Consider the following 17,802-nt stretch of genomic DNA (forward strand, 5'->3'; position numbering starts at 1 on the left):
TTAGACGCTTGCTAAAAGATATGGCTAACTATATTCAAAATAATTCAAAAAAATTACAGATTTAATGAAGAAATTATTGAGTGGTTGGGTCCAGATTACTATCGCGGTCCACTTCACCTTCAACATCTACAATTAATAAAAATCCTCTTCCATCTTTCTTCCTCACATCTGTTTTAGTGAGATTGTCTGTGCCGTGATCTTATTCTTTACACAAAGAGTTTATTATGTATTTTCCAATTTTAGTGATTAACAAGTTTGTAAAACATTAAACACAGTGATCTGTTTCTACCAACAACTAAATAGAAAAAAACCAACCCTCAACATACTGCCTTGTTTTAAAAACCTGTATCTATATTTTGACTTGACTTATACCTGCCCCAGAAAATCCGTTCATATCTCATTTTCAATTCCACACACTAATTATTTATAGAAGTTGAACAGACGTGCACAAACCGAAGCAGAGCTCACCCACTTAGCATCCCTATCAAAAAAAGCCCAATGTTTCACAATTATGTGCTTTATTACCCAATATGTTATTGTTTAGTTAATTACGTCACACATTGATGCTAGGTAACGCAGTGACCTAAAAATACTTGGCGCTTGATGACAGTTGAGGAGAAAAGTAAAATTCCTATAGATACCGGAGAATGTCAATCCTCTTTTTCATTTAAAAACGTAGGATTAAACCAAAAAAACATAATTTCATGAGGATGTGCTGTCACTTTTCAATTTAACAGAAGCCAGAACATACAGATGCAAGATCTTAAAGGAATACTAAAAGAACTCATTGGTCACTTACTATTCCCAGTCTGCAGACAGGTTGTTTCCAAGCCTGCACTACCTCCTCCCAGTGCACTGGCTCAAAGTTAGAGGAGACAAGACTCAACTATCCTTGTCATTCTGCTGCCCGTTACATTTTGAGGAGTGGATATTTAATAGTGTAAATCCTAACTTAGTGTTATAGGCTTTACAGATTTTTCTGTATGGATAGGAACAACTACCCAAAAGCACTGGATAAAAAGCACGTCAGAATCAGGATTGTAGTTTTTCTTGGTTTTAAGAGTAAACTATTCTAGCAAGACGCTAAGGTTTGGTACCTCAGTGCAAACAGATAACGTAAAAGAATACAGAACTCTTCACTGATGTTCTGAGACAAATGAAGTTCATTACCGATTTTGCATTCTTGACACACTGTGAAGCAGAATAAAAGCTGCAGTTATGCCTTATCATTTATTAATATTGGATCAGAGGCTTCCAGAAGTATGCTTAGTCTTTCGTATCAGTGTGTATCCTACAGAATCATTAATCTATGACTCTTTCAAACAATAAACTATAATCAAGCAATTTTTGATTAATGTTTGTGTACATTAACTGCTTTTTAAACTTGGATCCTTCATTGGTTTATAGGGTCAAGAATAGCAATTCAAGGACAAAAACTGCAAAGCAAAATCTCAATTACAGACAAGCAAAAAGGGGAAAAAAACAAAACTCAAGAAATACCATTTGAATTGATAAATTAGTATACACACTTAATTATTACAAAATTATTATAAATTCAAAACATTTAAGATATTGAGTGCCTTGTATTTTTAGGACTGACATCCAAGTCTCTAATTTGGACATATATTTAGGCACAGTGCAGTGGTATAATCTCAAGTACTATGAAAGCCTTTGCATATGGACTATTTATAGATTATTAATTCATTGATTTTATGTCATCCTTTTGCTAGTCCTTTCTTTTCTTTCTGTGCTGCTACTTACCATATTTGCTTAACATCTTAAAAAGAAATACCTGGTGTTACTAAATATGATCTACTGTTCAGATCCAATTGCCAAAAAAACTAATGTTAAAACCTCAAAACTTGGCTCCAAAGTAGCAAGATGAGGAACTCAAAGAACAGTGCTTCGAAAACACTACGCACAGATGTAGAAAGCTTGTATAAAGATGTCTTCTGTTTTATTATTGAAGTGTATCTCAATACAAGTTTTGCAGGCACATTTCTGAGCCATCAATTCTTTAAGGTTCATCAGTTTCAGTAGCAAATGTGAGACAGTGGCCTTCAAATAAAAGGGGCTACATTACACAGCAGGTCAGAAACAAAGGATGGCTTTAACTCTGGTCTACAGGATTAAGTGCATCTAAAAACTTTCAATAATCATATGCCAGAAACTATAAGCCTATTCATAACCATTCTGCATATAGCATACTCTTGATTACTGGTGAAGGTGCAAGAGTTGCAAGAGGTTATATTTAGCAGTGTGTTGCAACAGATCTACAGCCAATATAACTGGTACTGAGAATCGACATCTGTACAATACACGTATTTTGGGGGGGGTATTCTGGATTAATTTTGCTCTGCCTCCAAGACTGAATTCCCTTTAGCAATTTCACTGTGTTGGGGGACCTCCTGGAATGCATCTTTCAGTTAAACTTAATCAAATAGGAATTCAGCGTGCCCACTCCAACAGCGCTTCTGGATATGAACCATGGTGCAGTAAGTGGGAATGATCGGGAGATTTGATTCAAAGCTGCACTCTTGATCGGGACTAAAACCCTAACGTAGATGCGCTCAAAGACTGCAGAACTCTGCACTACTGTGAGGCCCACGGGTATATAAAAACTGGTTACCTGAAGTGGAGAACATAGTGAAACTGCCTCAAAAAACAGCCAGAAAAGACTTCCACAAAGCTAAGTACAGCACACATTCCCTCGCTTCTGTGGCACGCAAGTATCTTCATAAAATTCATTCTCTAAATAAAAATTTAAAAAAAAACCTAATCTCCTTTTAGACAAAAGCTTTCACAACACAGGCAACATTAAAAACTTGATGAGTTAAGCTTTTCTGGCTCTCTTCCCACAATAGAAGACCCTTCCTGACAAGGCTCATCACATTTCCCTTTCATGTGCCGGCATGCTAAGAATTAATGTCTTAACTTGGGTTAAATAAATCTAGTGATAACCTGCTCATCTCTTGAACTAACTTTCTGATGACTGATTTACACTACTCTCCTTATTATCTATGGCTACTAATGGGCCATTAAACATGTAACTACTGGCTCTGGACTGTGAAACTGTCCTACTTACAGCAAACAATTGCATTAACAAATATTAATTTCCCCTTGTGACACAGAAATCTACCTGCTAATTAGTGACATTTCTTTCAAATCAAGAGCTTAGCCTAAAATCAGAATCTTTCAGAGCTTAGAGAGACTTTCTTCTGCTACTCAGTTTCTAGGAGCAAACGCAGCTGAGGACTGACCTCACGAAGGCTCCATACACAGAACAACTGGCTGCAGGAGGGGTTTGTGCATGAAGGATTTCAAGAACTGAGCCTGTAACTGGAAAGACTAACAGTGGATTCATTTAAGGCTTTGGTGTGTAGAGCTGTAGACGGTCTTTATTTTGTTTCATTTGCATATTCAAAAAGTTGAATAAACCTTAAAAATTGCTCAGCAATATGGATTTATATCACAGATCTATTTTCAAACCTATCCATAACAGAAGGGGTCACAAGTAACCATGCATCATCCAATTATGAAAATAACCATGAAACTCATCTCACCATTTTTTCTATTTGTATACAGTTGGGTTAAAATCAAACAAATACTGGTGATGGGGGTAAGCGGAAGGTTGTTTCTGACCACTTACTTTACAACACCCAGACTAGAATTAACATGAATAAGATGTTTCACCAGATACTCATACATTCTCAAGCTTTATCACTAGATGAAGCGGAAACCCAATGCTTCTTACAAGAAGTGGTCCGTGAAATCAGATTTGCAATGCAAAAATTTATGGTCCCCTTTGTAGTGAAAGCCTGTGACATGTTATCTCACTTAAGTAACCAGCGCCAGATATGCAACTTTTGTTATCAAGTTACTGTCTCCCAGAAATGCACTTTTGGCTCTTTCAGCTGGTCTAAAGACCTATTTTAGACTATGATGGTGGCAGCTAATTTTTCTAGTAAGAAATATATGATAAATGTAAACCTCTATATAAGTGTTTTATATTCTAACACACACATTCAGGGGAAGTGAGGGGGAGAGGTTTCTATAGCTAAACATGATCTCAAAAAATTCTTCCATATGTGGGAAAGACTGCAAAGCTAACATATAAATATAGATATATATAAATATACACACTGAGCAGTATGTATACATTTATATCACATTCATTAAACCTCAAAACATAAAATAAATTCATTTCTGTAAGCAAAGGAGAGGTATAACTTTTCAATATACAAAATCCATCTCCTGGATATGTATCATAGACAGCAAAACCTATTTTCTACTTCTTACTTTTAACACAGCTCCAGTTTAGCTGGTCTCTTAATCGAATTACAAATTTGATATAATTAAAAGGTATACGAAAAATTATCTGGCTACAATATAATTACAATTAAGAGGCAGGGATAACAAAAGCATTAACAAATATTACCAACTTCTATTGGCTCTTACTTAAATGAGAAACCTTGAGTAGAGCATGATGCTCGTAAAACAGCAGTACACCAAAATCAAGAACTAGAGTACCCTGAAAGATAAACTCAGAGCAGAGCACACTCTTCCAAATTTCAAGGCTCCTTCTTTTGTTCCTTCACAAGTACAATGTAACCTACAATGAAATTTAGGTTTGAAACCCATCATGTTATCCCCAAACTCTGGGCAAGCCTCTGTGGAAGACAATTTCAGTTTTAGGGTAAAGTAGATAGAAATACCTGGCTAGATGTCAGAGGCAGGAGACATTCTCTGTCTCTACTGAAATAAGCATATGATAGCACTTACTGACTTTAGGGAAATGCTTAGACAGAAATTACACCCTCATTAGAAGAGAAGTATTTGCCATTCAGTACCGTTTTATAGTAAACAATATAGCTATACAATTTAATCGGAAAATTGACTTTTTAATGGTGACCATGATACAAATAGGATTTTATTGCATTCAGTTTAACAGGTCTGAACAATGTGTGATATGAATCACAAGTTCTTTCTTCTGGAGGGAGAATACGTGTAGCAAAGATCAAAAAATTAGAGGAAATACTTACAAATGTGAAAGCATTTATATGCCTAATTTGCACTGCACTCCTGAGATCTCAAAACACTAATTAATCCGGGACAATACTGGTTATTTACAGTGGATATGCCTGGGATTGTTTATACTGAATGTACCGACAAGCAAACCTTGCCCTGCCCAAATTCCTAAATTAAATAAATCCATGTGACTCCGATGAGCTTAGTGCAGGCTCAGCACTGCGCTAATGCAATTGCGTGCTCCCTTGCAGCTTGAGGCACCAGCAGAACAAGTTCACACACATTTAGGGAACAGACAAGAGCAAGCTCACACCTGCCCAAATACAATGTGTAAACATACAGGATAAAGAAACACACAGAATATTAAACAAAATCTGGGTCAGGGAGGGAGCCAACAATTCCAACTTACTGCAGCAAACAGCTATAGCATATCATTTCTTTTATACATATTAAAATGTCACTGGTGCTCTGGGTTTTTCCCTTGGTTTTGTTTTTTTTCCTGAACAACCAAAAGACAAAGTTTTAATGTTGCAGAAAACTCCCAAATACGGTATTTCAGTCTTCCAGATACTAAACTTCTGCTCAGATTGAACTTTCTACTCACAGCCTAAAGAAATTTGAAGAATTTTACACTTTCCAAATAACCACGGTTATTTGAATAAGCTCAAATAATCTGTTTTGTTTTATGTTTGTCCTCCTTTTAAGTTTTGTTTGGTTTAGTGTTGTTTGGTTTTGTGGGTTTTTTTTTAAAGACAAATCCCAGTTTCAATATTCCTGAGGCCTATTCAGGAGTCTGAGGTTGGCAATTTTCCAACATAGCCACAGAATATAAGGCATTGTGCTAACACCCAGGGCTGCCAAAACACACAAAGTAGCATGCACTCCTTTCCCCTAAAATTATATATGGATCAATACAGTGATTTGCAGATCAGGATCCAGACACTAAAATAATAATCGCTGTTTGACTGTCCTGGGGCTCTGATTTCAAAGTCATCCACCTCAAACAAAATCCCATCTGACCTGTTCAGAGTTTTTCACATATCGTCTTTCAGCAGCTCCAAGGATATTTAGCAGTTCCAGCTGATGATGAACAAAGACCTGTTGCCAAGACCAGTCACCACTTTACAAATCAATAAACACTTTTTTTGAAAGCACATGGTCATCTTCAAAACGTTAGTTGTTAGTGGCATACTTCTACTCCGCAACAGTCAGATTGTTGCCAAGTTTCGTGCATCATTGCACGTGATTTCTTTTCTCAAATGAATGAGTTTACCAGCATACTTTTAAAAATCTTTTTAAAACGACATGTCTTTAATACTAAGACAGCTATCAGACAGTTCTTTAGAAGCTGCTTTCTGACTGCAGAGTGGCAGTAAGGGAAGCTTCATAGATACACACTGCCCCATCACTGTCCTAAGAAGGAGGACTTCCCCTTTTGATAAGAGGATAGTTCAGAAACCTTGAACCACCCTTTAGGCCTCTTCGCTGAGATTTCGGAGTAATGGAAAGCTCGATGGTAAGTTTGTGACAAATTACTTCTAAACACCACCACTTTGTAGAAGGGCCATCAAAAATGTTTTAAATAGGAACAAAATCTCTACATAGGCAGACTGGATTAAAACATGTAGAAGGACACGCTACACGCTTACACCACCACGTGGCATTCCATCCTCAGCTACAGCTTCCAAGAATAGAGCCAACTTTTTGGAAAGCAGCCAGCTCCTACAGCCTTATGGCACGCCCTATGATATTCATATTTTTCTTAAAATCAGATTCTTTTTTAGGAGAATATCATCTCTCATCATAAAACAAAATTAAAATATATTTGTAGCCTTGGTGACCATGGAGTAAAGTATTCAACTTTGATTCAACTACAGCTTGGGAATTCAGGAAACTTATGCGATGAGAAACACCTTACATTTTATGTCTAAAAATCTCTGGTATTATGGGAAGTAAGATTTGATAGTTCTCATAATCATCAGGATTGGCAACAAAGTCCTGAAGTATGAAAATTCTTTGGATGTTATACCTTCAGTCTTCCACCGTGTGGATGAAGAATCAAGTTCTTCCATACGCCCTCTCAAATAGCATAACTTCCTATTAAGAATGCCATCAAACTAACTTTAAAAAAAGTATACCCTAGGCACATACATGTCATAGGTTACCTACACAACTTCTTTTAAGTCCCTTTTTTTATGTACAGATGCTGCTTTTAATTTAAATAATCAAGTACAGTTTTTTTACCATATAGTCTATAAGCAGCAACTTGAACTTAGGACCTTTCAACCACATCGCAAAGATCTCATGGACTTGAACAAGTTCTGGGTGACAGCAAGAGAATGCTATTTGTTATATGGAGACCATCCTAGAGTTAGAGATCTGTCATATGTGCCAGTAAGTTGAGGACTGTTTCAGAGACAGCAAGGAATGTAAAATGCCCACGGAAATTAATAGTAAGTGAATATGGGTGACTAGAGCCTGAAACTCAGAACAGGATACAAACAGGGGCAGCAAGGCTTCTGAGATTAGAAAACCAAAGGGAATGAGATGTCTCAATTTGCCCAGTCTTGTGGTTAGCGAGACGGAATTCCCTGTTGGTTAGTAACTTACAGGCCTGCTACGATACTAGAAGAAAAAAATGACAAAAGGACTGCAGTACAGTAAGGCAGCTGTGGCAGGGAATACAGATGTGCTGATTCCTATCAACTTTCAACAGTAACAGCAACTTGCTTCAAGAGCCCAGAGTCACTTCTGTGACACAAACAGGCACTTCTTTCAAACACGTTCAACACAAGGAAGAAAACTGAAAGACGACGTAGGCAACTGAGGCCAAGAGAAAAAGTTTTTAAGGAAAAACAGTAAGTATGTAGAGGTGAGAAATGAGAGAGATGGGGAGCTGGACAGTAGGCTTTGTGATGAAGTCTATGCTATGGGGCAGGACAGCTTCTAGATCTGGAAGTTCAAATTTATTTAGCCATGGGTTTTTTTGTTCCAGATAGGTCTTGGATGCAACGATCCAGATTAGGTTACTGTAATGCACTCTACAAGGGGCGACGCACTACAACTTCTTGGAAACTGAAGCTAGTAGAATGCTTATTAAGCTCATTTTCATGCTAGGAGTGTTACACCCACACTCCAGGATACACACTGACTGCCAAAATGTTTCCAGGTGGAATTTAAGAAAGATTGCCAACTCTCCAGCCAAAACTCAAGAGAATAAATTTAAATTTTTAGTGCAAAGCTGCAAAATTATCTTTTATTCCAAGATTTTTTAAAGACTAGTAAAAATGGTTAATATTGCAATGGTATTGACATGGCAGCACTCAATCCCCAGAAATTTATTTATATCAAGTAAAAATCAGGTGCACCAGCAAAACTAGGGAACACATCATGACTCACTGTAACGTGACCATGTGTATGGGCAGAGGAGAGTTAGAGTCTTACTACTGCTTGTGAAGTTTTCTTACATCTTCCCCAGAGTTTCGGTCCAGACAAAGGCAAAAAAAGTTGCCAACCTATACCTCTCCCTAAACAGAAGAGCAAAAAAAGAGGGGATAAAGGCAAGAAGTGGTTGGAAACTTGGCTTTGCTCCCTAGCAGCAGCCAGAAGACCTAAACACATCCATTACATCTGAAAAAAGGTGCCCAATTAGTGCCTTCAAGAGAAGTCAGAGATCCTATCATTTACTACTTCTAGAACTATGCTGCCACATGCTGCCCATAGCAGGATATGGTATCAAGTAACAGTTATAACAAAAACATGATCATTAAAACAAAACGTCAATACCTGAACTGAACACTTACAGAGTCATTAGACTCATAGTGAAAAAGTTTCCTTTTTTTAATAACTAACCTAGTTATTCTTGGTATAAATTAAATTTACCACTCCTACTCTTTCTCCAGTGGGCACTGGAATACAATTGATCATCGTCTTCTTTACAACAACATTTTATGTATTACAAGACTTATGTCTCCCCTTTAGTACTTTCTAGACTAAACAAACCCAGTTCTTTAAGCCTTCCTCATAGGTCATGTTCTCTAAAACTCCTATCATTCTTGTTGCTCTCCTTTTGTCCCTTTCCAATTTGTCTATCTTTCTTAAAGCATGGTGATCAAAACTGTATACAGCTTTTTCAGATGAGGTCTCACCAGTGCTCAAAAGCACAGAATAATTGCTTCCTGCTTCTTTTCCAGTATTACGTCCATCCCAGAAATAGATCCAACTTCATTGCAATGGTATTCCATTGTTGCCGTATATTATGTGCAATCCAGGATCCTTTTTCCATGCTATTGCCTCATCAGTACACGTGACTTCGCTCTTGTAAATGGACTTGTCTTTACTGAATTTCACATTACTTATTCTAGACCTTCTCTCCCGTTTATTGAGACTGGAGCCGCTTATTGAGCAGTCTGACTGCTACCTACTATGCCTGCAGCTTCTTGCAGCTTGGTTCATTAGCAACAATATTCATGTTTTTTTCTATTCCATCACTAAAATAATTTCTAAAAAATTCTTCCACAGAAGCAGATAAAGGACAGATCTCTTTGAAACTCTGCTGTAAATGTCCCTCCTGTTTGACAATGAGTAACAGAAAATTTGTCTGGAGCATGTTATTTCTGTCAGTTGCACACCCATCTCATGGTGATTTCATAATTAATTAAATTAAAATAGTACTATTTATAGTTACAGCTTTTATTATTGTAATGCATTTTACATTACATGTTAATTACATTAAAATTAATATATTTATTTGTGTATTACAAATATATGGTGGGACAGTGTTAAAGGCCTTATGAATTCAAAGTATGTCACAGTTACCACTTTCTTCAAAGCCAGTTACCCTATCAAAGGAAATTAGATTTGCTTGACATAATTTGTCCTTGACAAATACAGGCAGACTAAATATAGGATGGGTATGCTATGTAACAGCCATCTAGACCCGCATTCTGTTTTGGAGAGTGGCCCAAAACTGTCACCTAGGAAAGAGTGCAAGAATAAAGTGACTACATAGTGGTAAACAATCTCATATCTTCAAGAATGTGATGTAAAAATAGTTTATCTGGTCTAGGATAGGAACCACCAGTCGATGATTAGGAAAAGAGGATAAGGGCGAAGCAAGTATAAAGAGATCTGATATACACCGAGATGGATAGACGGATACCGTCACACAGTCCGATACAGACATCAAGCTACTCAAAATGAACAGTAAAAAGACTACTGGCTTTCTATTGATTCACTGATTAATAATTTATTCCATAACTTTCCAGGACCTAAAATAAAGTTATTCATAAATCCCCATACATTTTACTTGAAAAGATGAGAACAGTGTTTGCCTTCCTCGAGCCTCCAAGGATCTCCTATATCCTACATGAGTGTTGTTGAATATAATCATAAATAGTTCAGAGTAAAACTGAGAATACCAGTACTAGTAAATTCTAGTAAAACAGCTAGTATTTTATGCGCTCGGTCTTTAATCATGTACCCATTTCCATAAGTCACATGATTTCTTAATTTTTTTTAAGTTCTTTAATATGTTTTTATACAGACTTACACTATGCTTCTTATCCATTCTCTTCCCTGAATAACCTGTTATTGTGCATTGAAAAGCATCTTCGTCACTAAACGTTAGCTCTCCTACATTGTCTTGGCCCTCAAATTTTCTTTACAGGTTCAGGTTTCTTGAATTAGTTGAAACCAGTGTCTGGGTTTCAGTAACACAGAGGTGGCTGTTACCTGTTGTTTTACATCTCTTGCCTTCATTCTGTTTTTCTCATTCTATTCCTTGCACAAAGCCAAAACCTTTATTTCATGGTCATTTTCAGACAATTTTGCCTTCTTTTATAAACTCAGCCAACTTATCTCTGTTAATCCAAAACAGAACAACAATGAAGACAGGGAGTCCTTAATACCCTTCTCTACTTTCTGAAAGAAAAAGTTGTTCTTAACATGTTCCAAGAACTCGAAGGATTCTGTGTTCTGTTGTTCAGGCTTTGGGTTTTTTGTTTTTTGGTTTTTTTTGTGTGTTTTTTTTGTTTTGTTTTGTTTTGGGTTTTTTTTTTGGTATCCAAGAAATTGAGTTTTCTCATACTTACTGCTTCCTCTCTTTAGTACAACTCTATTGGCCATTCTAAAAAAAGCGTCATTTGTCTCTGTCTCCTATTCCCGATTAAGTAGTCTATCAAACCCCCCCGTGATAACTTCACCAATGTTCTTCCCTTTTGTTTCTACACAGACATTATGAACTTACAAACTAATTTAGTATCAGACAATGACTCTTCACAGAAAAGCAACATTTTATTTTTCCCCAGGGTTCTCTACGTGAAAAAGAGTTACTTGCTTCTATAGACTGTTTTTCCTACTCCAGATAAATACACATACGGGTAACTTTTCCCACTGTCCTGCTGGGACTGTGTTCCTACTAAAACTCCTACTGTTTCCAACTCTCACTTATTGCAGTAGGCTAAAGAGTCCTACAGTGAAAAGAATTCTATCTTAATAGCTGAAAGTCATCTTCACGCCAGACTCCATCCATAGCTGAGAAGCTCCCCACTTATTAAGCGTATTCATGTGAAACGGAATAGCGGCACCCAGTATCAGCTGGAAACACACGGCATGCTGGCAGCAGGGCTTACGTTGGTATTTTGATTTCAAAATAGAAGTTTGTTTCTCGAAATTTCATCTACTACAGCCTAGCTTCTTTCATTTGTATTTCTTGTGGTGTAGCATTTCACACACACATACACATATAGACATACATGCATGCATGTACACACACACACACACACTATTTTTTACCATAGCAAATTTTTAACAGTATCAGACCCAGACATCTCAGAAAACAATTACAAAACCATGTTCGCTGGCAGAAGGGTATTTCAAGGATGAGATAAAGTTGTCACTAGAATTTGGAATACTATTTTGGTGTGCATATATACAAATATAATGTATATTTCATATAATTACATAACGAATTAAAGAATTTATTATTTTCAATACTATAACATTATGATAACTAGCTATAACTAATACCTATAACATTGTTACTAATAGCTATAGTAATACTGCAGCATTATTTTCAATATTATAACTGTAAAATTAAAGCAGATGCTTTATTTTAGGTGGATCTGGCCTTTAAGCTTTCCAGAAATAAAAGGTGCAGCATTTTGTGTTTGGAAACATCCGTTTCAAACACACCAAAACAATAAACTTTTCGGTCAAGGTGTCTGCTTCACCCAGCTGTCTGTGAACCAGAAGTACTGAGCTTGCACACTGGACACTAACAAATTTCTGCCTATTGACAGCAACGTTATCTGAAAAAACACATTAAAGTATTCCAAAAGACAAAATGTTGGAATGCTAATAAACCACAGAACATCATGACCTCCTAATTCCAAACATATAAGTGTAAATACTAATTTAAAACTATGTGACAGTAAACTGGTTTTAATCATTTTGTATTCAGTTTTCACTTATCTTTCATATCATTAATATTCTAAAAAATTATCAATAAAGTGAGTTAAAAATTATTTTAGTTTAAAAATTGTATTTATTTGTAAACAAATATTGAAATGTACAAAATCAAAACCGTGTTGGGCTTATGGATGTTTTTTCACCCTGGGTGGAGGAGAAATGGTTCAATGCTAGCATGCTCAGTTAACATACTCTAGAAGACCATGTTGTTAGGACAGTTATTTGCCCTTTCTGAAACACAGGACTCTAAGAAGGATAATCTTCTAAGAAGAATAATACTGAATTACTAAGCATTTTTAAACGAAAACATCTCTGGAATTTGGTTTATCTTGCCTAGTTAAAAATGCATCACTATTGATTTTAAGCTATATCTGCTATTTGAAAACTTCGACAGAAAGATACTTTCAAAAACAGTTTAGAACCATTGGTTTACAAGTTGCCAAGGGGAACTGCTGCACAGGTTTTTCAATGCTAATGATTAATCCATTTACTTTAAATAAACAAAAAATTATTCCAAAAAGTGCATACATCTGAAATCACTGGTAATCACTAGCAATCACTAAGTAGGAGCTTTTTCACGAATTTTCTACTGAAAAAGTTGACTTATGAAATGCTGAAAATAGCTGCAAAACTTCTAAAGAAAGACAGGGAAGAAAAATATAAGATGCCAGACAAAAAGCCAAAATGTTTAAATTGTTTCAGGGATGGAAATAAATACCAGAGCTATTAGTTTCAGGTCAAAGAACACGTCACTTGCTTATTATTTCTTTGCAATATTTATTTTATCTCGAAATATCAAAATAGTAAAATTATAAAACTGAAGATGAAAAAAAGAGGTGACCTACCTGATCTGGAGAGGGTCTGTGGTTGGAGTGTTGTGGCCTCCCAGGAGATCGATGATGATGGTGGTGGTGATGATGGTGGTAGTGGTGATGGTCATCATCGTAGTTATCTGCCATCAGTTTCATTCTGTTTTGTGTCTAAGATGTAAAGTGAGACAATTCTATTACATGCTGGAATATAGTACTCTAACAGTGTTTTAGGAAGATCTTAGCTCTTCTTAGCACTTTTTTTTTTTTTTTTTTTGGTAGCTGTAAGGATCTAACAATAGACTTTTGGACTGCTGGCTCACAAAGAAAAGGAAACAAACAGAAAAAGATAACTAAGTATGTGAACACATCTTCTGTCTCAGTTTTCACGAGTAGAATTGCACAAAGAAGTCAGAAAAGGATATGATCAAGGATATTGTGTTTGAAGGCTGTCAACAAAGACATTCAGCTTTTCTAAATGCACTATATTTGAACAGTTTCCTATTTTTTCCAGTCTATTATTATGTCTTGCCAATTAACTTGTAAAATCTCACTTGAAGGAATATTAAGTGTACTTCAAATATTTACAGTTAGCTGCTGAGGCATGTCAACAACAATCATGAATAGTTATGCTAAAAGCTCTATTTTGGCTTAATGATTTTAATTGTACACCAGGATCACCCTGCTAAACAGTAAGTTAGAAGAATCTGAAAACTAACTGATACAGGCAGAGGCACTTAGGGAAATGAATGGTTATGGAACTTGACACATGTTACTGAATGGAAGTAAGTCTTAGATATAGATCTTGAAAAAAAGATCAACACTTCAGCTACTGCCGTGGACAGATAATAAAATCTATGTCACCATGAGATAACAAGATACATTGCTGCTCTTTATCACCATTACAATTATTCCATACCATGAAATACATAGACTGGAATAATTCAAACCTTGCTCATAATACCAAAAATACCTTACTACCAATTGCCCAATACCAGTGGATACAGCACTTACTTTTTCCTGTTAGTAGGACTGAAGGCTACCTGAGGCAGACTTGTTAACCCATAATCAAGTTTTACTTATTTTTGCACTAACAAAACCCAGAAGAAAATACTGTCAACTCTCAAAGACTTCTTCCAAAATTTGAAGAATCAATTAGAGACATATACGATTAATATCATGCAGATGACTGAAGGAAAGATAGTCTTACGCTTAATGTCACCTTCAAAAATCTCACCTGAACCCTACAGGAGAAAGGTTGTTCTTGAAGGAGGATTATCTATGTTGTGCCAGTTCTCTATGTGGACATCATTTCAGGTGGTTAAGCACAAACAAGTCTACTTTGCACGTAGACACTTTTGGCGAATGGTTAAGATAAGAGACTGAAATCAATTGCAAAAAGCCACAGTTTAGTTCTACCCATGCTCCAAGGCAGCAGGATTCATGCTAACTTCAGTGAGGACGCTGGCTGAACACATTACCCCAGGACTTTGCCCAAACTAATGAGTTCTAAAAGAGCAACTTGAACAGATGAATTTACACACCACTCATTTGTTCGGTTATGTTCCTATATTAAGAGGTCTAACTGACTTCCAATTCGAAGCGCCCATGAGATAGCTAGTGTCCCATAGCTAGCATGTGGTAAATTTACTTCCAGGACTGTTGTAAATTGGTTTTCCTGCGAGAACAATCCCATATCAAAATCTCCACTAGGAAAATTTCACTGGTAAGTATATTTTAATGGAAAACGTAAAAACTCAGAGATTGCTATTAAATTCCCCAAATTTTATGTCTTTTTGCTAAAGTAGAAAAGAGATTTGGGAAAAAAGCAAACTAAATATTCATATTACACAATATTTGAAGCATAACAAAATCTAATGCAGGGAAAACTATGAACCACAAGGATCACAGGAAATCCTGATGTGTCTTTTTAGCAATTCATTGTTTTTTAATGTCACAGTGCTTCTCAAGCACTCCACATGATGTCCACTAGAAGGATCATAGACAGCTATTTTACAGGAGAGGACCTGTACTCAGTTGAAGTGAAAACAACCAACCAACCCACCCAAAACCTTAAGGCATCCCCAATTAGAAGAGAGGAACAACGACAGATCAGATGTGCATACGCTTTAGCCACTGTCAGTCTCTTTTCTGAGCACCTCTATAGCACTAAAAGTGCATCTTCTCAGTGTGTTACAGAATAAATGCCCTCCACAGGTCAAGTTGTGGCTCCTTTGAACAGGAATTGCGCTGGCGCTGTATGGTATCATTTCACATTTTTTAACACTATTTTCTGCACAGTTGGAACCATTTAATTTTCTCCCTCCTGGATAAGAAGATGGAAGCATACAGCTGTATGAGTGCGGTAGTGCATCCGTGACAATGAATTTCCACTATGAATTTCTACCGATTTTGCCAAAAGATCAACTCAATCTGAATCATCATAGTTGGTCTGTTTGTCTTTAGATTCAGAGAGGAAGGCCTTTTGAACAAAAGAGTGGAAAAGATGGAGAACTAATAGACAAATAATAACCCACTTACTGTAAACACTGTAATATTCTGCCTCTTTGGGGAAGCTCCTAACATTTTATTAGTTTATTTTCTTATCAATGAACAGCCTTAAATTTCCTACCTTTCAACTGTAATACATAAAAGAATGCAAAAGTTAAACAAGATGATATATGCAATCCTAAAAGTGTCCCCTGTAATGAGGTGTTGGGGATTAGACATGTCATGGGATAAGAACTGTAAATGAATGATGTCATCTTTCTAATTTGGTGCTGAAATATAAATAAACCACTTCTAATGTTTCTTCCTTTTGGATGCCAGATTGCAGTAAAATGTGCACAAAGAAATGTTAATGCTGTAGTAGGCTTCCTCTAGCGTGCCTGTTCTGGAAGCAAAATATATAAGAAATGTGAAATGAGAATTTCTTTTCCACTCAAGTGCTCCATCAAACCATCCAAACTTTTACGTGACTTGTGACAGTCATTAATTTCTTAAAATGATGCTAAATATTTTGCAAAATATTATTTTTAAAAGCTTTTTGGTTTTATTTGTTAGCTCTTCACAACAATAACTAGTATGATTTTGAGGTTCTGTTTGTCTTTGCTTTAGCTACTGCCAGAGTGCTATACTTCCACACCGAACTGTATTTTACAGGTATGCTTAGCTTTGACTTAGGCAGTACAAAACATGGTATGATTTCAAGGTTTTAAAAGCGGGACTTTTGAGGAGGATGAAGAGGAGGATTTCTGGAGGAGGAACAGAAGTAAAGCCATCCAGAGGAACGATACAATCCTTTTCAGGTCCTTCTAAACAAAAATCAGTAACATTACTTCTGTCTGCTTCCCTTGCTAACTCTTTTAATCTTTAGTAGGCTTTGAAATGCCAGGTATATTTTTATTTGAGGAAGAAATTAATTAACCACACTGGAATTCATTCAGGACCCCAGGGCTTCACCCCCCTACACTTACATACAAGCACATACGCGAACACACAGAAAGGCTATGCATTTTAGGACGTTGGTTTATCAGACAGATGGTAAATCCACATCAACACATTAGGACACTGCTTCAGTACTGACTGCGAGGGAAAAATACCACCTACAGACTTGGCAATGCCAGCATTTCCTGCAACACCTTCAGCATACTTGAAAATTTCCTATTCAAGAACATCCAAGACCTTTTCTTGTATTACTTTTGAAAGCACAACAGATTATTCAACATGACTTTTCCGGATGATCGGGAAACTCGGTCTTGGAATGTACAATTCATGGAAATCAGAGTGATGACTGTACACGCATTTAAACCGTGCCATATCTAATTTGCATCACATGTTACTCTGCATGAGTTACTCCATATCTGAAATAGCTATATTTTATAGTTCAAAATTTTATTCACATTTTCCTCTCAAAACTAGTATTATTGATATGGCTTTCCTGAAAACGGGGTTTCTCAAAATTTACATAGCCACAGCTCTGACAACAAAATTATCATACCAACAATTCTTTTTGAAAATGCCTGGTGAACACCAGGCCCACACCTGAGAAGGAGCAGTTTTTAATTTGGATTTATACCAGGAAAGAAAAAATAAGGCTAACTTGTAAAATGCAACAATTAATTAACTGCATCTCCTACAGACCATGGATAGCCTTGTTAGTTTTAGCCTAAACAGTTTCCTCAGATTTTTTTGCTTTAAATTTATTGACTACATTCAACAAATACTACATCCATTTTGAAATAAAGGAATGATAGAGGAATTAAAAGCAGCTTAAATCTAGGTGCACAGGTATATTAACCCTTAGGGCTTGAAACTGTTGTCTTTGATCATTCAATATCACTATTTGCCAAGCTGTCAAGGTCATGAATGGTATGTGTAACTGAATTTTTAACCCACTTACCAAAGAATTTATGATCTAGCACTGTAAGAAAACTGACAGATATTTTTTGTCCTCTTAAAATTCTGTTGAGTTTAAGTAAGGATCTACTGAAGT

At 36.3% G+C, this 17,802-nt stretch overlaps 1 protein-coding gene across 1 annotated transcript in view; it reads right to left on the bottom strand.

The window, feature by feature from the left end:
* ERC2 (ELKS/RAB6-interacting/CAST family member 2) overlaps positions 1 to 17,802 on the bottom strand; it is a gene marked incomplete at both ends in the record, with an annotated part of 442,749 nt that overhangs the window by 62,777 nt on the left and 362,170 nt on the right. The window contains one exon of the mRNA XM_082322574.1: positions 13,344 to 13,478. Coding sequence (XP_082178700.1) covers positions 13,344 to 13,478 — 135 coding nt within the window. The remainder of the gene's footprint in view (positions 1 to 13,343; positions 13,479 to 17,802) is intronic.

Source organism: Platalea leucorodia (genome assembly GCF_965183815.1).
Source record: "Platalea leucorodia genome assembly, chromosome: 9".
Classification (NCBI taxonomy): Eukaryota; Metazoa; Chordata; class Aves; order Pelecaniformes; family Threskiornithidae; genus Platalea; species Platalea leucorodia.